We start from the raw sequence: 21,606 nt of genomic DNA, 5'->3' as shown, positions 1-21,606 counted from the left end.
ATATAAAACCAGATCCATGTCTGAAAATGTAAGATGGACAAGTAAACTAAGTTTAGAACAGAGCGACCCTTGATTGCCATAATGGGGAATCTGAATCCTATACTGTAGTTCAGCGTTCAGCAAACATAGCTATGGCCCATGGGCCAGATTTGGCCCACTACAAGTTTTTATAAATAAAGGTTGTTAGAACACAGCATTTGCACTGCTGTTCGTTCATGTATTGTTTTAATGGTTCCTTTCACACTACAACAGCAGAGTTGAACAGTCGCAGAAATCATATGGCAAACAGCGGAGAGGGAATGGGAAGATGGGCAAAGTGAGTAAACGGGAGTGGGAGATACAGGCTTCCAGTTACGAAGTGAGTAAGTCACTGGAATAAAAGGCACAACATAAGGAATATAGTCAGTGCTTTGTGATAGCATCGTATGGTGACAGATAGTAGCTGTACTTGGGGAGAGCATAGTATAATGTATAGAGATGTTGAAGCACTGTGTTGTACACATGAAATTAATGTAACATCATGTGTGAACTAAAATAAAAAACGAGAATACTTAGGAGCGCCTGGCTGGTTTCGGCTCAGTTCATGATCTCGTGATTCATGGGACTGAGCCCCATGCTAGGCTCTGTGCTGACAGCTTGGGATTCTCTCTCTTTCTCTCTCTCTCTCTCTCCCCCCCTCTTCCCCCCTCTCCCCCGCCCTGCTTTCTCTCTCTTTTTCTCTCTCTCTTAAAATAATTAAATAAACTTAAAAAAATTAAAATACCTAGAAAAAATTATAGAAACTCAATATAAATTCCCTTTCACAATCTGAGGCACTGATCTTTTGATTATCTTTCAGCTGTTGTAAAAGGATCTAACACTCTGCATTCTTTTCCACTTTATAGATCAGCCTTAAAATGGAATAGACTATACTTTACAAAATTTTTTTTCTAATGTTTATTTTTGAGAGAGAGAGACAGAGCATGAGCTGGGGAGGGACAGAGAGAGAAGGAGACACAATCTGAAGCAGGCGCCAGGCTCTGAGTGGTCAATACAGACCCCAACACAGGGCTCGAACTCACATACCATTAGATCATGACCTGAGCTGAAACCAGATACCCAACCAACTGAACCACCCAGGTGCCCTTGGATGGACTATACTTTTAAGATAATGTACCTCAGCGTGCCTGGGTGGCTCAGTGGGTTAAGTGTCCAACTTCGGCTCAAGCCATGCTCTTGCGGTTTGTGGGTTCGAGCCCCACATTGGGCTCTGTGTTGATAGCCCAGAACCTGGAGCCTGGTTCAGATTTGGTGTTTACCTCTCTCTCTCTGCCCCTCTCCCACTCATGTCTCTCTCTCTCTCAAAAATAAACAATAAAAAAATGTTTTTAAAAAGACAACATACCCTTAAAATCAACAACTTGATTTTATATATCTTAAATATATAGCTTATCTAGCCTAAATGATCTATATTGGAATTGTCTGGGATATAGCTATGATTCAGATATTAAAGAAAAATAACTTGTCCTACAAAAAAAAATTAAAATATTTATTCTCTGGCCATTGCAGAAAACCTTTGCTAACCCTGGCTATAGTTGATTGAGAGTCACTAAAAGGTTTCAAGAAGGGAAGTGACATTCTCAGAGTTCTGCATTACCAATTGAGACTGCACTCATCAGTAGGATGGAGTGGGGGAGGAAGATCAATTAGAAGGCTGGTTCAGTAGTCTGGGATCTCATCCCTTGACTCCCTGACTTGTCACACTAGCCTTCCAGCAAGTCTCCCAACCAAAACGTTGAAGCTTAGAGAGTTCAGGCGGGCAGCAACAATGAGTGAATTGCACTGAGTGTAAGAAAGTCATCTGTGTGGACAAGCTGGTAGATGGCACCGCCTGACCACCTCAGGACTGCCATACGCCAGCAAGTGACAGGAAGCGCCACACACTGAGAGGCTGAGGTGCAGAGATGCCACTCTTTGTTGCTGTGCCTTCCAGTTGTGTAAGAGAGGTCAGAACGCTGACTTCTTATGTGAAGTCTCTGCATTTAAGAATGTTAGCAACTGAATTCAAAGTTACTTAAACCTCCTGTGGCTGATGAAAACTGAATCTCAGTTTATTTAAACCCTCTGAAGTTGATCACACCGCAAGACCTCTGCTTTTCAGTCTCTTCCCACATGATTTCTAAAACCCTGATTCTGTGTCAGTTTCCTATGAGAAAGTCTGAGTGGTCTAGACAGAAGGCCAAACCAGTCACGGCGTTCCTTAAGTCAGAGCCTAATCCAGACCAAAACCCTAACTCTCTTCAATTCTATAAAGGCTGAAAGAGGTACAGAATCTGCAGGAGAAAAGTTTGAAGCTAGCAAAGATTAGTTCATGAGATTTCTGGAAAGAAATCATCTCCATAACTTAAAAGTATGAGGTGAAGCAGCAAGGGCTGATGTGGGAGCTATAGCAAGTTATCTAGAAGAGCTAGCTGAGATCATTAATGAAGGTGGCTATGCTAAACCACAAGTTTTGAATGTAGACAACAATCTTCTGTTGGAAAAAAAGATGCCATCTAGAACTTTCATAGCTTGAGAAGAAAAGTCAGTACCTGGCTTCAAAGCAGAAACTGACTCTCTTGTTGGGGGCTTATGCAGTTGGTGACTCTAAGTTGAAGGCAACGTTCACTTACCATTCTGAACATCCTAGGACCCTTAAGAACTGTGCCATATCTGCTCTATCTGTGCTCTATAAATGGAACAACAAAGCCTGGATGATAGCACATCTTTTAACAAAATGGTTTGCTGAATATTTTAAGCCTGCCGTTGAGACGTACTGCTTAGAAAAAAAGATTCCTTTCAAAATATGACTGTTCGTTGACAATTCACATGGTCACTCGAGCTCTGATGGAGATGTACACTGAGATGAATGTTGTTTTCATACCTGCTAACACAACATCCATTCTGCAGCCCATGGATGAAGGAGTCATTTCAACTTCCAAGTTTTATTATTTAAGAAATATATGTTATAAGTCTTTAGCTGTCATAGATTGCTGAGGGATCTGGAGAAAGTATACTGAAAACTTTCTGGAAGGGATTCATTATCTAGATGTCATTAAGAACATTCATGATTCATGGGAAGAAGTCAAAATATCAACATGAACAGGAGTTTGGAAGAAGTTGATTCCTGCCCTCATGGATGACTTTGAGGATTCAAGACTTCAGTGGAGGAAGCTGCTGAAAATTTGGTGGAAATAGCAAGAGAACTAGAACTTAAAGTGGAGCCTGATGATGTGACTGAATGGCTACAATCTCATGGTAGAGTTTTAATACATGAGGAGTTGCTTCTTTTGGATGAGCAAAGAAAGTGTTTTTTTGAGATGGAATCTACTTTTGAAAAAAATCATGTGAGGATTGTTGAAATGACAACTAAGGATTTAGAAAATTATGTAACCTTAGTTGATAAAATGACAGCAAGGCTCGAGAGGATTTGATTCAACTTTGGAAGAAGTTCTACTGTGGGTAAAATGCTATCAAACAGCATTGCATGCTACAGAGAAGCCATCCATGAAAAGAAGAGTCAGTTGATGTAGCAGACTTCATTGTTGTCTTATTTTAAAAAATTGCCACAGCCACCCAACCCTCAGCAATTACTACCTTGGTCAGTCAGTGGCCATCAACCTTGAAGCAAGACCCTCCACCAGCAAAAAAGATTACAGCTCACTGAAAGCTCAGATGGCTAGCATGTTTTAGCAATAAAGTATTATTTAATTAAGGTATGTACATTTTTTAGACGTGATGTTATCCCTCAATAGACTGAAGTATAGTGTAAACGTAACTTTAATTTTCATTGTGAAGCCAAAAAATTCATGTGACTCTCTTTATTGCAACATTCGCTTATTACAGTGGTGTTGAACAAAACCTGCAGGATCTCCAAGGTATGCCTGTAGCTTCTCTTATTTGGTTGAGAAATTTTTGCCATACCTACACCAAAGTTGAGCTTCTAGATAGGACTTTTGGAATCTGTGTTCAGATCTGAAAAATTAGAGTGAATTCTTTGGTTTGCTTTCAGGACACATCTTAATGATATTCCTGTGAGATAATACTTTGTGAATAACACCACCTACTTCACGTGTAGTCAGAAACTGTTGCCATGCATTCTTAAGAAGTTCCTTTACCTCTATGATGGGAGATTCCATAATGGCTATCCTTTATTGACCATTTGCTCTATACCTGGTATACTGTTTTGCATATATTCATTTAATCTTCACAATAATAAGATGTGGTTGATTTTAATCTCAATTTTATAGATAAAGAAACTGAAACTGAAATTTAGAAAAATCGATTAACTTGTTCTAAGTCTTCTAATAACTGCCAGAGTTAGAATTGGAATCAAGTCTAGCTGATGCTGAAGCTCCTTGCACTAAGCTGTGTCTTCTCCCAATCCTTTGTGACTTTCAAGAATGCCCTTTGAAAAGGAGATGATAAAATGGAAGGCGACTGTTTGGAGAAGAGCAGGGTAGAATCACTGAGATCAGAGTTGTCCTGCGAAGTCCAGGGTGTATGTGACTGCCTGTAGTCTACAGAGCAGCCACTGACCAGTAGTAAAAGGTTTGCAGTGGGGAAAGAACCTTAGGTTGGCTCCTCTCCTTCCTGCCTCCACACCCCCAACCGCTACCATTGCCCCGACATCCAGAGAACATGGAGAGAGGCTCCAAGGGATCTGGGCGTTGGGGAAGGGCATTGCTGAGCAGGAGCATGGTAGAAGCCCAACTTTGAAGCAAGAGAACAGAATTCTCAATGGGAAAATGAACTACTAAAGCAAAAGATGACCCCCAAAAGCTCCCTAGAAGGTAGGGGGCATGGAGGGAAATAGTAACTCCAAACCATTTCATTGAAACAGCCACTGATGGGTGTGCTTTTTGAAAGCACATCTTTCTGGAGAGAAGCCAAGAAGAGAAGATTCTGCAAACTGGGACCTCATTACAGCACCATCATCTTGGTTTGCAAATGCCCTACTAGTCGGAGTCTCCAATGCAGTCTGGCCTGGATTTGATCCTTTCAGCGCATTCTCTTCTTGTGCGGGTACAGTCTTAGTTACTGCTGCAAACACAAATGTTTAGTGCGTGGTGTGGCGTATACACTCAGACCTATGTCAGCGTTGAGAAGCGCCCATTCCTGGGCAGCTCTGAAGATGTATTTCTTAGGCTATATAAATCACTACTCATCTTTGTCTCATTTTTATTTCTTTTCTGATGCTCAGGTCAGCATGTTGAATTCTTCGTAACTAACTTGTGCATGTGGGCAGAGAGATTGGATTACTAACCATGTGTTTTAAGTAAATTGTGTAAAATTAGCTAAGTAAAGAAGTAAGGCACTCAACTATTTCTTTGATATTAAGCAAGTATGTGAGTAATATTGAGCAAAAGATTTTTATTGGAGGCCCTAAAGAAAAAGCACATTCAATTTTTTTAATGTTTGCGTTGCTGGATCTTTACTTAATCTTTAAAAAATATTTTTGAAAAAATTTTGAAAATAAAGAAACATACAAAAGATAATACAACACACCCATATTCCCACCACGTGGAAGTAGCTATTAACATTTTGCCACATATTCAATATTTTGTAATTTAAAAAATGAAGCATTACAAATAAAAGTGAAATTTTATTTGACATGCCGTTCTCGTCTTCCATGTTACTAGTGATAAACTCTATCATGAAACCAGTGAGTGGCTTTCCAGTCTCTGTATACATACAGGCAGATGTTTGTATGTATGTTTATACACACATGCAGGCATCTATGAACAATATGGTTTTGCGGGTACTGTTTACATATGTGCACAGTGTAGCAGACTGCATGCTTGGTGACAATAGTAGGAAACCTATAGTGAGTGATTATGCTGTGCCTGGAGCTGCGCAAGAGAGAGTCTCCATCCTTTCAGTGACTCTTTGCAGCAGCACTGTTGTTGTTATCCTCCTATTAGAAAATGAAGGTGCACAGAGAGGTTACTTGCCCAGGGTCACACAGCTGATTAATGGTGGGGCTAAGAATTAGTCCCACCATCACGGTCTGGAGCCCGAGCCCTTGACCATCATGCTAGATGGCCTCTTCACTTTATCACTCTGCAGAATTCTTCACTCTCTCAATATCATGTTTTGGATATCTGTAATTGTTGATTTTGTAAATCTGGTTTATTCCTTTTCACAGTTGTACCATACTCCGTTAAGTGAGTATAGTATATAAGCAGCATTGCATGGGGGTCAGGACCTGTAAAATAGGAATAGTGAAAATACCTACCTCACAAGGCTGGGTGAGAATTAAATGGTTTAATTCAAATAAAGCAGGTAGAGTAGTACGTGGTACCGAGCAAGCATCCAATAAATGTTAGCTGCTATTACTTGCTATTATCATCTATCCATTATTCTAATGAACATAATCACTAGGTTGTTTCCGGTTTTTCATTATTGCGTATATTGCTCCAGAGAAAGCCCCGTGTCTGTATACGAAGGTTTCATTTGGTTATCTCCCTAGAAGAGGAATTGATGACTCGTAGGGAGTGCATGTTCTCAGTTAAACCTGGTATTGCCAGAGCCAGCTAAACTAATCTCCACTCCTCCCTAAATGCACTGTGCAGAGTTTCCCTTTTCCCCACAGCCTCAGTAAGAGTTGATATTATCTGACTGCTGGATGTGCAAATTTGATGACATAATTCATATACTATGAAGTCCACCCTTGTTAAAGTGTGCAATTCAGTAGTTTTTGGTATCTTCACCAGTATGTGCATCCATCACAGCTACCTAATTCTAAGAGAAACCGCTTAACCCATTAGCAGTCATCCCCACTGTCCCCCATGCCGACCCCTACTTGCTCATCTGCTTTCTTTCTCTGTAGATTTGCCTACTCTGGACATTTCCTATAAGTGGAATTGTGTGCTTTGTGGGTTGTTGAGGTTCATCCGTGCTGTAGCGTGTATCAGCACTTCACTCTTTTTCACGGCCCAGCAGTACTCCACTGTGTGAACGTACTGCATTTTGTTCGTCTGTTTCGGTTGTTTCTACCCCTGGCCATTATGGATAACATTGCTATAAACATTTATATGAAAATTTTGGTATGAACATATATTTTCCTTGTCTTGGATATGCATCCATATTTATATACCCAGCCATGGAATTGCTTGGTCCTTTGGTAACTATGCTTACCATATTGAGAAACTGACAAAGTGGCTGCACCATTTTGCAGTCCCTTCAGCCATGTCTGAGGGCTCCAATTTCTCCACATCCATACTTCTGACATTTGCTACTTTCTTTTTAATTCTCACCATCCTAGGGGATATGCAAATATCTCATGGTTTTGATTAGCATTGCCCTGATGACTAATGATACTGAGCATGTTTTCATCGGCTTAGTAGCCTCCGTATGTCATCTTTGGCCTATTTTTTCATTGGGCAGTTTGCCTTTTTATTGGAGTTATTGGAGTTCTCCGTGTGTGTGTTTGTGTGTGTGTGTGTGTGTGTGTGTGTGTGTGTGTGTGTGTATTCTGAATATAGGTCCCTTATCAGATACATGATTTACAAATATTTTCTTCCATCTTGTGGGTTGTCTTTTCACTTTCTTTTTTTTATTATTTTTTTTTATTATTTTTTTAATTTTTTTTTTAACGTTTATTTATTTTTGAGACAGAGAGAGACAAAGCCTGAACGGGGGAGGGGCAGAGAGAGGGAGACACAGAATCGGAAGCAGGCTCCAGGCTCTGAGCCATCAGCCCAGAGCCCGACGCGGGGCTCGAACTCACAGACCGTGAGATCATGACCTGAGCCGAAGTCGGATGCTCAACCGACTGAGCCACCCAGGCGCCCCTGTCTTTTCACTTTCTTGATATGAATTGGTATATTTTAATATTTGTAGTTTTCATATGTTTCCTCAAACTTGAGTTTTCAAAGTTGTCTATTATCTGCTGACTGGATCACAAGCCAGAGAGCCCACGTAAGTGTCTACTCAGAGTAAAGTGTATGCATCTAGTATTCCCCAGATCAGAAGACGCTCCTGCATTGGTCACAGAAACAGACTTTCTGAAGTCATCTATGTGAGCCTCTCAGCCAGTGAAGGAAAGTCAGTTTCAATAACATAGAAAACATGCCTTCACATCTAATTAGTGTTTGAATTTGATAATCAAAGGCACTGAGAAACCATTCCTTGTATTTCCAAACTGCCAGTTGGTTAAAATTCAAAAGCATTTGGATTCCTGTTTAACCTGGCCTCTTCCTTTTTTTTTTTCCTTTCTCCTCCTCCTCTCTTCACCTCCTCCTCCCTCCCCACTCCCTGTTTTGATTTCAGATTGAAAATGGCTCAGGAATCCGTCAGCAAGTTGACGTCAGAGAAGAAAGTAGAGACGAAGAAAATCAATCCCACAGCTAGTCTGGTGAGATGCATTTTTCAGCCTAACCTCAAGATTTTTCATTATAACTGAGGTGTATCCAGGAATGTGTCTGAATTTAAAGGACAAAACTCAGAGGAATGAGCAGTATCCAGATTCTCAGTCCCCATCGCAGATTAGTTTAGGTAAGAAAGAATATAGGGGAGCAGGGAGCGAGGAGCCAAACACAGTTTCTTGTGTTCTCCCAGCAGACTCAACAAAGATGGTTTCCTGGTGGAGCAAATTTAGTCACTTGCCATTTTACACCCTTCCACACCCCGTGCCGACATCCCCCTTATCCCAAAGCGCCTTTGTCCCAAAATGTTGAGGCATTTAAGAAAGGGGTAGAGATTATGCTCTTTAGATAACTGGGAAAACCGAGATGCAAAAAGATACAGCCTACCTAGGATCACCTCCCAAATGGATAACAAAAACCTGGCACAGAGTCTTGGTGCCTGGCATCCTCCCTAGCCTCGAAACTTGGAGTCAGTCTGTGAGGGGAAATTGTCCTCCATAGTCCCATTCGGGAAGGTTCACAATGTAGCTCTACCTATACATTAGAAACAGTAGTCGGAATAGCTAAATGGTTAGGAACGTGAGGTGTTAGGGTTCAAATCCCAGCTTAGCCACTAACTGGTTGTAAAACCTGAGTGAAATCACTTTGCTTCTTTCTTTTTGGTAAAAAGAGAGAAATAATACTGCTTTTGCTTTGGGGTTACCTTGAGGAAACTGAGAGATGTACAAAGTGCCTGATTATAAGAGCTTAAAAATGTTAGCTGTTTTTCTTGTCATTACAAATTTTGGCAGCATTAGTTGGCCCTGCCATGGAGAACAGCAATGAGTGTTCTCTCTTCAAGAGAACACTCTCCTCAGTTTGATTTTCAGACCCTCCCTTCTCTGTCTCCTAGTGTCCCACAGCTACTCATTTTTATCCTTTTCAGGTACTTGTACCATTTGCCAGCTACTTAAAATTTTTTGGCCATCTGAGTGAAATTTCAGTTATTAAAGCAAGATTTTTTACGTTGATTGATTGTGGTATCTCTCATAACAACCCTATCAGGAGCTAAATGAATGTTGGGTGAGAAGTGGGGAAGTCAGAGTCATCGGACTCGATCGGGGAAAGCCTCAGTCAGAGCACATAGCTCCCCCTCAATGGGCACATCCTCTGTGCCCATTTGATGACGTATTTATTACCTGCACTTGTATGATTTTTGGTGGCAGTGAGCTCAACCCTGATTTTTGTCTTCCTCCTTGGTCAGCTTCTACCCCTTTCACCAGCCCTTTTGTTTGGGCCTCTGTCTTAACTTTTACAGCCAAACCTTATTTCTAGAGGCACAGAATGGATTCAGCCCTGTCAGTGGGTTTAGTGTGGAAATTTTTTTAATAGGCGACCTCCACTGTGAGTTAGCTCCCAGTTGTGATCTTCAACTTGTCTTTTGTTGTTGTTTATTTGGGTGGAAATTAGGCAAGAGCTTGCAAACTGATTTCCTTATTCAACTTCACAGGTCAAAGTTGAGATCCAAACGCAGGATGGGTGTTTAGAAATCACCAGCGTAAGTTTACACGTAGGCCAGTTTAGTAACTCAGTGCGTCGCATCTCATAGATCACAAGCAGATGAGGATCTGCTCCCAAGAGGCCTCTCTGTGCAAAACAGTACACCTCTTCCATTTCTTTTTTTTAGCCTTTTATTTGCCCACCTCAAACAGACAGACAGACCCATTCTCACTATGCTTAGTGTTTTACTCCTCTGAAGTCCTAGAAACAGTGAGGGCCCATGTTCTGTTGTGTGGTTTCTTATTTGTATTCATATCTTGCCAGTGCACTTTGATGTCCTTCTTTAGAAGGCTGTCCCTGGGAAGGAAGCTCTGGGGGAGCAGAGAAGAACATCCATGGCAAATAGGAGCTTCCTCCTTGCTGTGTGGATTAAATCTGCTCATCTTCCCTTCTACACGGCCTTTGTTTAGTATTGCCAAGTTGACCGTGTGCAGATGGTTTCAACTTGGAAATGGTGATTTGTTTCATATCTAGCCTCTTCAGAAACGATTTCATAGGCATTCCCTATTTCCATGAATAGACTGAGCATTGGGGTAGGAGGAGTCTTTGAGTGACACTGCAGCGTTAGGACCTTTGTCACAGAGGAAGAGAACAGCACAGCCTAGCATGGTGAAAGGTCAGTATTTTAGGTGGATATAATTGATTGATTAGCTGGTTATTCATTGTTTGTTTTTGGAAAGTAACGGTAATAGGGTGGGAGGAGTAGGTAACTGAGGATTTCCGGAAAGAGGGATAGAATGACTCGCATTTCTTGGGCATTGAGTACAACACTGTTCATCATTTTAGACCAACGCTTTGAGAAATTTACCAAAATCTGAGAAAGATAAAAATTTAGAAAAAAGAATGATAATAAACTCATTTTTCCCCCTCAAAAAACAGAAGGAAAGACTGCGTCAGAAGGAAGCCAGTGTGACCACCAACTAATACAGAGACATATGAAAATGATGGCAACGCGATGTATTTTCTTTCATGGTCCTTTGCAACACCGGTGCTGCAGGAAGTTCTTGAAAGATACGTCACCAAATGTTTGTTTTGCTCATCTCTTTCTGAGGTCATTGCAGTGAGCACCCCGTGCCTTTTTAAGGAAGTCCCCTGTTAGGCCACAGGAACAATGAGAAACTGTTTACAGGACCATTGCAGGAATATTGATTATTGTCTCTTTAGAGGTCCAGAGTCACTCCATTACAGGACCAGAAGAAATACCAAGATTTTCCAAGTATCTTTAAAAGCGGTGATTTCAAGCTTTCTAACCAAAGCTTGATATATATAAACTCGTGACAGAAGAAAGGGATCTTTTATGACAATTGCCGTGCAAGAACTTAAGCCTTGATCTTTACATACTGCTGCTTTGACAATTGATCTTCATTTTCATCCTGTTCCAGGAAGATCCTGAAGCACCTTTCTCACCAAAAATGTGGAGCTTACCAAAACTATATTTAAGAGGCCCAAGACTATGTATTTTCCAGAAGAGAGAAATGGTTATTTGGTGGTGGTTGTTGTTGTTGTTGTTGTTGTTGTTGTTGTTATTCATATAATGGAAAGGATAGAAGATGGAATTATACATGGGTGGAAAAGAAATAATGATACAAGGAGTTGACATCAGCTATTAAGCAAGACCCATTCTTTTGTTTTTATAGAAGCTTGCTGTGGTTTCCTTGCCCAGCAGAAATTCTGCACCCTAACTTCTGGAAAAAACAGGGATAACCAAGCCACACAGGCTTGGAGGTCAGAGTACCTGCTTGGGCAAGCGATCCAGTAACAGCAGACTTGACATTTCACACTGTTCGTTAGTGGATAAGGCCACGGTGACATTGAGCTCAGCTCTGCATCGTGTTCTGGGACTGTGTGCATGTGGCTATACCTCTCCCACCAACCTCAGGAGGCAGTTTTCAGACAGGAGAGCAAATACTACTTTCAGTCTTTCACCATGACCTCAACCAACAGGCCTGTGACCTAGGCTGTAGCAAGAGTCTTTGATGTCAAAAAAATTAAGAGCATAAAAAAAGTTCTTTACATCAAAATGAAAAGAAGATTATTACATTAATATTAAGCTTTGAGTGGAATATCACACACAGGCAGCTCTTTCTGACCCTGGGAGCCCATAAGACCAGTACCCCTTGAGTCATAAGGGAAATGATCTTGGATCTCTCCCCTGCCACTTTTTTCCTTATGCCACCTCTCTTTGAATCTATCTTGTGAGAGGAGAAGAGAAAGGACTAGACGTGAATTGAGAATAATATCAAAGACTATCCATTTTGGGCCTTGAAGGGAAAGAGGTCTAAGCCTTCTCCCTCAGTTGGTGGAGGACAGTCTAGAGGGGGGTGAGAACCTTAAAACCCTTCCTGATCGGGCTGCCATCTGTAGCCTTGCCCCTTAACCCAGGCTCTTCCCAGAATCTCTCAACTTGCTAGGTGCCTGAGTGTCCACCCAGGACTGCCTGCCAATCATCAGCCCCCTCAGGGACCCCCTAATATAGTCAGCTAATTAAATCAGCACTATATCCTAATATAATGCAGTCAGGATCAAATCAAATCACAGAAGCCATATTTGTTCAGGTGCTAACCACCTTCTCTAATAATTCAAAAGAAAGGAAAATGGGAGCATGGTTGGGGTTTTTCATTTGTTTTTGTTTTTCCGATTCAAAATAAGAGATGAGACCAGCAAAACCAAAAAGCTGGTAAAGAACTTCCATTACTAAAAGGAGTTGCTTATGAGCAAGAAACTTTTCATGCTGCTTTCTTATGTTGTTTCTGTTCATTTTCACTTAACGCTGAAGAAAATCTAAGGAATTCATCGATTTAAAACAAATTCCACTTACAGTCATCCTGTGCCCTGTGACATTCCTTCTAGTATTATCGTGCAATAGAAAAGTGCCTGTTTTGTCCTTGCCTTGGGGATCAACTTTGAGTTCAGTGAGATCACGTCTAGATCCTCATGGGTACCCACAGAGTTGATGAACGAGAGCAGCAGGGACTTTCAATGGAGTCACTGTGGTCCACTTCAGGTCTCTAAGGAAGACGCTCACAAGAAAATCACTGACAGTAAACAGGACTGTCACTATGGCCACACAACCCTGTAAGAACATGCTCTCAGGGAACCAATGCTGAAGAAGGAGGAGTGGAAACATTTAATGTGATAGACAAATGCAGCCCAAGTTGGATTCAATCCACATGGACGGAGTCAAAATTGGCAGTAAAATACCTATTTCTAAAGATTGTACTTTGCCTGCTCTGTTGGGGGAACCTGGTGATTCTGTCACACTACTCAAATATAGTAAGTTATTGTATCAAGACACTAGGTCAGAATCTCCATTATTCTCACCCATTTTCAATCCTGCATTTTGTATCTGGATGCCGCCTCCCAAGTTCACACATGTACTGTGGTGTTGGCACAGCCTTTGTTTCTAACGTAAGTTGATGCTCAGTAAAGGTTTGCAAGAGCTTGTTCAAGTTGGGCCATCTAAAACAACCTGGAGCCCTTTGAAATAATCCCCCTAAAATGCAACTGAGATGATGTTAAATGCAACTTTTCATGGAGAGAAAGTGGTTAGTGCACCACTTACGCAGCTTGAGCATTTTAGGCATGCGGGTGTAAGTGGCTTTTCTAAGCACAGCCGTCCCCAAACTAGAGGGAGAGTGGCCAGTGTTGCTACTCCATGTTTAAACAGATATTCATACCCAACTTTAGTAGCCAGATTCTGACAACCCTTGACTTATAAGCAACATCATCTCTTCCTAGCCAAGAGTCATTACATCCGAGAGCATAGTTGGTTGGATCACAGCTTGGTTTCTTGCATGAGTAACCTGCAATCCTCATCTAGCATACAAGTATATCATATATTACACTAAAGCATGGTATAAACATGTCAGGTAAAAGGCATCAGGCCTGTGAGGTGTCAAAGATCAGGTTAGAAGGGGGTGCGCTGTGTGGCTTTTAACACGAGAGGCAGCTTAACAATCGGGGTGGGGAGGGGCACGGAAAGGGAAAAGTGTAGCCAAGCAGAAATAGATGATTATGATGATGATGGACCTGCTGCCTTTTGAATCCTTGAGTTGACACCTATGATGTCTCTTCAAATGCCCACTGCAAGTACTTAGGAATAATGAAAAAAAGTATTTCTGAAATCTGGGAAGTAGAATAAGGAAACTCGGTGGTGGAAAGGTGTACTAGCCAAAACAAACTGGCAGCATGGTCAAGGAACCAATTGCCAGATTGGGTGCTAGACTTGGACCTCTGCCTGTCCCCCAATAAGCACAAGTATTGAGGCCCCTTTTGGCACCTCTTTTTTTTTTCCTAAGAACCATAAGGAAAGGCATTTCCTAAATGAAAAGCTTATATGCTGCTGGTGAAGAAACTGGAAAAACTGAAGGAAGGAATAAAACTCTGTGGTGGTATTGGAAACCTTCCACAAGATATGGAAGTCACTGCTATGGTTCTTGCAAGGACCATGATTGGACGTAGCAGGAGAGATGTGTTATTTTTGGTAAATATTTGCCTGTTGGCCTGGGATTGTACATCTCTCCATAGATTATACTGTATGCAATGGGGGCCTTTTCATTTTAATTATTGCTTTCATGAATATTGTATTTTCTCACTTTCGTTTTTGCTTTTCCTTTGCCTGATGTCATGGACACAGATCATTGCACACAGCATTGCATGCAGCAGCATGACAGACAGCATCTAATCCGAATATCAAGGGGAATTAGCAGTGCAGACCTGTGAGCTTTCCCAGTAACCAGACTGTAATGTTAACAGGGAAAATTCATTCCCCAACATCTTAAATCGGCTTATTTTGTAGTACTCTTCCCTCCCCCAAACAAAGATAAAACCAACATGGGGCTTTCTGTGTTGAGCAGAGGAAAGAAGTCCAAAATATATAGCTTCCCTCCACCCGCCAAAAAAATCCAAATATCAAATATATCATTTTATAAAGCAGTTTAGATTTGTGCATAATTTTCTTTGATTCTGCCTGTTCTCATCAGAAAACAAAAAAATGACTGAAAGCTGGAAAGGAAAGAAAAAGCATCAGCAGATTTGGTAATCCACAAATTAGTTTATTAGTTTCTAAAACACACACAAAATGGACATACTGTAAATTCCAGTGTTGTGGAATTCCTGAGCACAAAAACTTGGAACAGCTGTGAGAGCTGATGAGTGTGGACAGAGTAAGAGCTGTCTGTGGCCTACTTGAGACTTTCGCCTCAACCAGGCAATTTTTAGAGTGTGGATTCAAAAGAGTGTAGGATTGCCCTGAATAGTTTTTTAAAAGCCACATACAAGGAGAAGTAGTGTGATCCAATGGAAGAAGTAGCCAGACCATTACAACACCCTTAGTCTGGGTTCTCTTTAGAGCAGTTGATAAATGTGTGGAACATCTGGAAGGTCGTCAAAACCACATTTCATATATTAGATATCCTACCTTTAGGAACAATTCAGCTGAAGAAAGCAAACTGAATAAAGAAATGAACTCTCATTCATGTCAGCTACTTTGTCATCATGAAGAAGTCTGCAACACAAGAGAAGTCTTGCAGCCACACTGATAGTATTCAATATTTGAAAACTCTGAATCATTTTTAGCCTTTCCAAAATGCTAATTACTTGTTGGGTATATTTACATTTTCTACCTATAGAGAAATCTAGCCACTTGGAAACTTCTCTGTTGTTGGTGCAAAAGTCACTTAAAGAAAAGCACCTTCAGAAACTGGCCTCAGCATAGCTGGCTGCTGCAGACTTGCCTAACAGTATTTATAACCCCATCAGCAATTGAATCCAGGCATAACTAGGCTCTGTTACTCACAGCTGTATGTGACCGAGAGGCCCATTTTGTGGCGTTGCTGCACACCCGTCGGTTGTTGACACCTTATTAGAGGCACTGAATGTTAGTTTCACAATTCTTTATTTTCCTTCCCGAGGAGTGGGCAATCTACCAAACCCTCCCAAATCGACTCTTTGCTGGGAAGTAGTGAATTCAAGAGCATTTTAACATGCAAGCGTGAAGCCAGTTCAGTAGCCTTATTTGTGCCAAGACTCTTAATCAACACTGTGATATAAACCTAGCATTTGGGAAATTTGTGTAGTTGACAACTTAATTGGAAACGTGAAGATATTAAAATGGCAGCTAGCTAACTCTGTCTCTCAAAGCCCCCATGCAGCTTCTACCAATAGAGACATTAAGGAAGCAAATCAAGCCTCATTCAGCAGGCCAGCTGTCCTCAAGTAGAGCTTATCAGGTTCTTTTCCCCTCTACTCCAGCCCCTCTCTCAACCAGCCTGGTGATAACCAGTAACACAAAAAACCTTTTCCTTGTCATCGTCTCCTCTAATGGTTCACTTCAGTCTAGAGCTCGGATGAACTCTGAACGTCATTGCATATTACATCTATGAAGTACTTGTTCATAAACATCATTTCCATTCTGTGATCTGGGGAAGACAGACTTAATCTCATTTTTTTAAATAGGAAAGTTGTAGCTAATGCCATTAATTTATCCTTCTGCATTCCATCTATGCTCATAAAATTTTCTGTTTTTTTTAAATCTTCTCTCAAACACCTGTCTGCCTCTTTTTCTAAAAGCTAATCCAAATACTTCTGTGAGCTAGTTTTTTCTTTATGCTTTGTGTGAAATTTGATAGCATTGGGCTAGCAAAATGCAAATGAGCCCATAATTTCCAGCCAGAAATTCACCTCCAAAGAATTTGGCATTCTTCTCCATGGAGTAAACAAGCTTCTAATATATTTAGGCTATTTTGTAGGCTGAGCATTTCCCTAAATTCTACCTGTGCAGATACCAAGGGGGACTCTACTCTGTCTTTGAAACTGTAAGGATGCCATACGAGAGAATGAATATTCCTCCCCACACATAGAGCCGCCATTATGTTATCTTATGCTTATACTGAGTATAAGCATAAGACCTCTTCCAGAGCTTACTTCTATTCTTGTCTCGTGAAACAAGTGTGTTTTTGTTTATTCATCTGGGTCGGCTTTCCAAAATGAAAGGCTAGTCGCATAGACATCTGAGTATCTAGGGAAATTGCTCTCTACCTCCCTATGGCATGGACAATAAATGTGTTCAGGAACAGACAACTCTCTGGTAACTCTTGGGATGGATTTTGAATTCCAGGTTTCTAGGCAATGCATAAAAATGGGTAAAGAGCATTTGAAAATTGTACTACTCTTCCCAATTAGAGACTGGAAGGAGATTCAAAATCATTACATTTTAGATGGGTTTGAGTGAACTATAAACAGCTCATTGTTTTTCCCTTTCTTCTTGGCATCTTGTCCCCAATTGTAATCTTACTTTTCATATCTGACCAACAAGGTGTAAAAAAGGCGATTTCAGCCCCACTGAGACCGCACTCTGCGTAATCCTCCAAAGATATCCATTTCTTTTGGAAACAAATCTGTGAATGAGGGGGAAGGTGGTGCAATTCTCCTATTTGTCCGGAGTGACACATGGGATTTTGGGGTCCAGCAGCAAAAGGATAGGTTTATACGAAATCACTAATTTTTCAATTCTGTAATTCTTCAGTTTCTCAAGGCACAAAAAATACTCTACTGTTAGCAAAAGATACAATCTTCAGCAAATATAAGCATTAAGAAAAAAACTCCCCTTTAAAGAAGCAATCTAAGATACTCCTAAAAAGGCAGAAACTTTTAAAATTAGAAATTGAATAATTTTTGAGAGAAAACATGTCACTGATTCACCATAGTTTTTTCCTCTCGTTGATTTTTCATTTAGACTAGCGTGGGAAGCAGGGTGCCCTGGACTTTGATTTAGGGGATCGTGCTTTGGCCAGGAAAATCAGCATCAAGCTGCATGCCCAGAACCTAAGTGAAATCAGTCAGCTTCCTAATAGGAATCAGGCCTAACAAATGGAGGTTATTTCAAGTCCTTTAGGGCTTAATTTTCTTAGTGATACCCTGGACCCCAGATGCTGCTTCCTAAAATGCATTTGATGTATGTGGTTATGTGTCTCCTATGGCCTTGGGACATTGCAAGCGATGGGCTGTGGGAGAAGAGCAGGAGATGGGAGGAAGGAATATTTGAACAGGGCCAAGAGGCAATGTTTTGCTGATACAATGCATTGTGAGGGGGCTGGTGATTTTTGCCATGCTTGTGTCATTGGCAGCCTTTCAGGGGAAGCTCCAGGAATCTGTATGAGGCAAATGAGAGCGCTCAATATCTTATACTCGTCAGTGGCTGACAGTGTGCTGGAAAAGCAGGTACTGTAGTGAAAGTGGCCTGTGCTTGCTGAGATGACTCTTACATTTCAGAATCATTCTGATGAGGCTGGCTGTGCACAGGTCTTCCTGTTTTCTCTACGCCTGTCCAAAAGTCATTTTGGCACCTAGCTTCGTTTGACTTTCCTCACCTCGATACTTGTGCTCCGGCCCCCCCTTCCTCCAAATCCCACAGCTTTTTCCCTGCCTTTACCTTTTCAGTTTCTGCAGGACCCAGCATGTTTACCCCCTCTGTCCCCTCAAACCCAATGTGCTGCTCCCCAGCCCTTTCGACGGGGTGCTTTGCTGTCACCAAGTGAGACACAGTGCTGTGGCTGCCTCTTGTTAATGTCAGCATCACCTCATCACTTAGGCAAAGAGGGGAAAATCTATAAAAGAGATGGAAAATACATTTCTTTTTCGTTTATTCGACTTTATTTTAAGAAGGTTGAGGGGAAGGTTCTAGTCCTTTTCAGTTTCTCAGATCGTACTTTAAAACCGTCTAATTAGGGACCATTCTTTGATAAATTATAAATCTGCCCAGGTCACCATCTATGAGGCATAAAACCAAATTTTTGAATCCGAAGTAACTTTTCTGTGCTGCTGGACAAATTGACTTAATTCTGTGCAAACAGTTTGAATCATAGGCTTTCTATTGCCACCCCATTCTTACTACCACTCATGATCCAAACAGCTACACAAATCTGGATCAGGATGTTGACAATTTGTGGTATTTTCAGATCAACGGTAACTGTTACACTCTTGAAAGTGCTTAAAAAGAAAGTATAAGCATGTCCTAAGCAGTCAGTCTTTTGACCTGGAAACATCTTGGCTTTTCTGTTTAATTAAATATTAGATCAATCTATAGATACAATCCTAAAGGGTTTTAAACAATAATGAAGACAGTTTGAGAAATGAGAAGGCACTTTAAAGGCATGAAACCTTACATTACATGCTCTTGGATATTTTTTAACGTAATAAGCTAATTCAATTCAGGTATCTTTTCCCCTTTAAATTTTTAAAAATACGTATTTCTAATTTGTTTGCATATTTAATTTTGTCAAAGCTGAGAAATGTTCATTAGTTGGATTTGTAAATGTCATTTGCAACCAAATGAAGTATTTATTTTTAAAAAGAAAGGATGAAGGAACCAATATTGATTTGTACATAATGAAAATTTATGTGTGTCTCTCTCTATATATATATTTTCCTCCTTGACACTATTTGGTCACCATCTCAAGTGTATTTTTGTACATAATATATATTGGTTAGAACATGTAGATTGTCTATTCAAAGAATCCTATCTCTGTGATAGATTATATTTATCCTAATCTGTTGATACCTCTGTTAATTTGTTTTAAGAGATAGAACTCTATTTTTTGGAATTTGCAGAGAACTGCATTCATGGCTTCCAAATGTAAATATGATGAGGATATTTTAATAAATCTTGGTTTCATGTCTGTTGGATGTGTTGTGCAAATTTATTTTCAGGAGACATTTCAGGACAATCTCCCAACAGTACTCTCACGTGGTGAATGCCAGTCCTCTCTGACGCTCATTACTGCTCAAGTACAGTATTACTGAGCTGCAAGAGCTGGGTCTTGGTAAGTCCATCATGTTTCCTTCTTCCTCCTCTGTCTACCCCACCAACAGTGGGCAATCTAGCTAGGCATTCAAGGCTAACACCAAACAGACAAACCCAGCCAGGCATTGGCTCAGCGAGGCTAACCCAAAAGCAATACTTCCTGAAGATGAACTACCCCAGCTGGGAGCATATAGGCAGAACCACAAGTATTGGTGACTTCAGGTTGTGGGTTGGTAAACGATTATACTAGAGAAACAGAACAGAATATATAACTGTATTGTGTTCTAGCACTAAGCACAAGGTACGAATTCTTTTCAAGCAATGGTATGACACATGCAAATATTTGTGAAGGAGAAACTAAGGCTTGCAGCAGAGCACTCGTCCATTTAAATAAACGTGTGATTGTGTGGTTTTAACTGATTGATTTATTCAGTGTTCCTGAATACCACACACTCTTAAGTTCTAGAAGTTTGCTGAAATATTCCCCAATTTATACCGATACATTTAATGAACAGACATAGTTATTATCTTGGGGAGACATTTCATCACTAGGAAATGTAAATCATAGAGTCCTGGAGCTGCAAAAATCTTCAGACATTGGATGAAATCTCTATTTCACAGAGTAAAAACTGAAGTTCAAGGGATCTGCTGAAAGTCACATTTAGTTTTAGTGAACACATTAAGATGAAACTCCAGATCTCTTGACTCCAAGACTAAAGCCATTCCCACTGCTTAACTCTTTCATCACGTGAAACTGTTTTCTTCAAAATACAGGTCTCCCCCTGCTATGTGACCATAGAGTGTATGGAACTTTTCATAGGCCAAAATGGCATAACACAAAGAAACAATTACCATTAATTTATATGGAAAATTTTTTGAGCATTCCCAGACCCAAAAATAATCTCTCTTAGACTTTTCTGATACCTTAGAAGACATCTTGCTAATGGATGCACAAAATAAATCAAGATAAAGTACAAATGCTCACAGACACAGCTCAAAACTGTAATGTCTTGATGCTGAGATGCTGAGTGTAGTTCCTGGGAAGCAGCTTGGCGGGGCCCCTCTTGCTGCTGGGGTGCACACTACCTCTACAAGGCTCGCTGCAAAACAAATGCTAAATGCCGTTTTTGCTTCTTGCCTTTTTTTTTTTTTTTCTAAAAGCAAGAATCTTCTTCGGATTTCTTCTGGTTAGCAAAAGCAGATACTAACGTAGGTCTTTTGTGAAAAGCAAAGGGCTGTAACAGGAACTTTCAGAAAGTGGGGGATACCTATACACCATTATAGAGAAATGTTTTAGAACTGTTGTTTGAAGAAAGGGTCCAAATGCTCCTAAGCGTTTATAGAAACCATCATTAAAGTTGTGTTCTGAATTAGAGCCCCCTAGCAGGGGACAGAGGCCTGAGTATCAAGGAATCCAGGAAAAACATGAGTTCACCTTGGGAAGAAACTCCTTCCTGGTTTAATCAAGATTTACTCTCCCCTGCTGAGTGATACCTGTAGAATTTTTAAGTATGCTTTTTTTTTTTTTTTTTTTTTGCCTATTCTGTAAATTCTTTAAATTCTGATGGTCCAAATATCAGGCCATAAATTCCCGAGGCTAAATATTCCACTTCAGACTCTAGCTGCCCACTTTACCTACCTATGATGTATTCATGGAAATAAAAGACTTGACAGTTGGACTGTACTGGCCCCACCTGCAATGGATGCCCGCATGGCTTTGGTTGTCTTTTTGTCTTCCCAGAGTAAATCTGCTTCATGCCCATCATTGTGTAATAATGAATGGTTAGAGAACGTAACTATATTCTTTATCAACTGATGCATTAAAAATGCCCCCACTTCCTATTTTTCATGGGGTTTTTTTTGGTTTGGTTTTTTTGT

The 21,606-nt window shown here is 40.6% G+C and overlaps 1 protein-coding gene across 11 annotated transcripts in view; it reads left to right on the top strand.

The window, feature by feature from the left end:
* The window catches only part of FMN1 (formin 1), a 429,856-nt gene that overhangs the window by 407,557 nt on the left and 693 nt on the right, over positions 1 to 21,606 (top strand). For 8 of the 11 annotated variants that reach the window (XM_042989251.1, XM_042989244.1, XM_042989245.1 and 5 more), the window contains 2 exons: positions 8,293 to 8,377; positions 19,635 to 19,747. In XM_042989251.1, coding sequence (XP_042845185.1) covers positions 8,293 to 8,377; positions 19,635 to 19,727 — 178 coding nt within the window. In that variant the 3' untranslated portion in view covers positions 19,728 to 19,747. Of the gene's footprint in view, positions 1 to 8,292; positions 8,378 to 10,805; positions 19,604 to 19,634; positions 19,748 to 21,606 lie in introns of those variants that run through there. The other 3 variants (XM_042989253.1, XM_042989252.1, XM_042989254.1) reach the window with 1 other exon arrangement.

This window comes from Panthera tigris, chromosome B3 (genome assembly GCF_018350195.1).
Source record: "Panthera tigris isolate Pti1 chromosome B3, P.tigris_Pti1_mat1.1, whole genome shotgun sequence".
Classification (NCBI taxonomy): domain Eukaryota; kingdom Metazoa; phylum Chordata; class Mammalia; order Carnivora; family Felidae; genus Panthera; species Panthera tigris.
The sequence above is the reverse complement of the archived record's forward strand: the minus strand, read 5'-3'. Positions and strand labels throughout refer to the sequence as shown.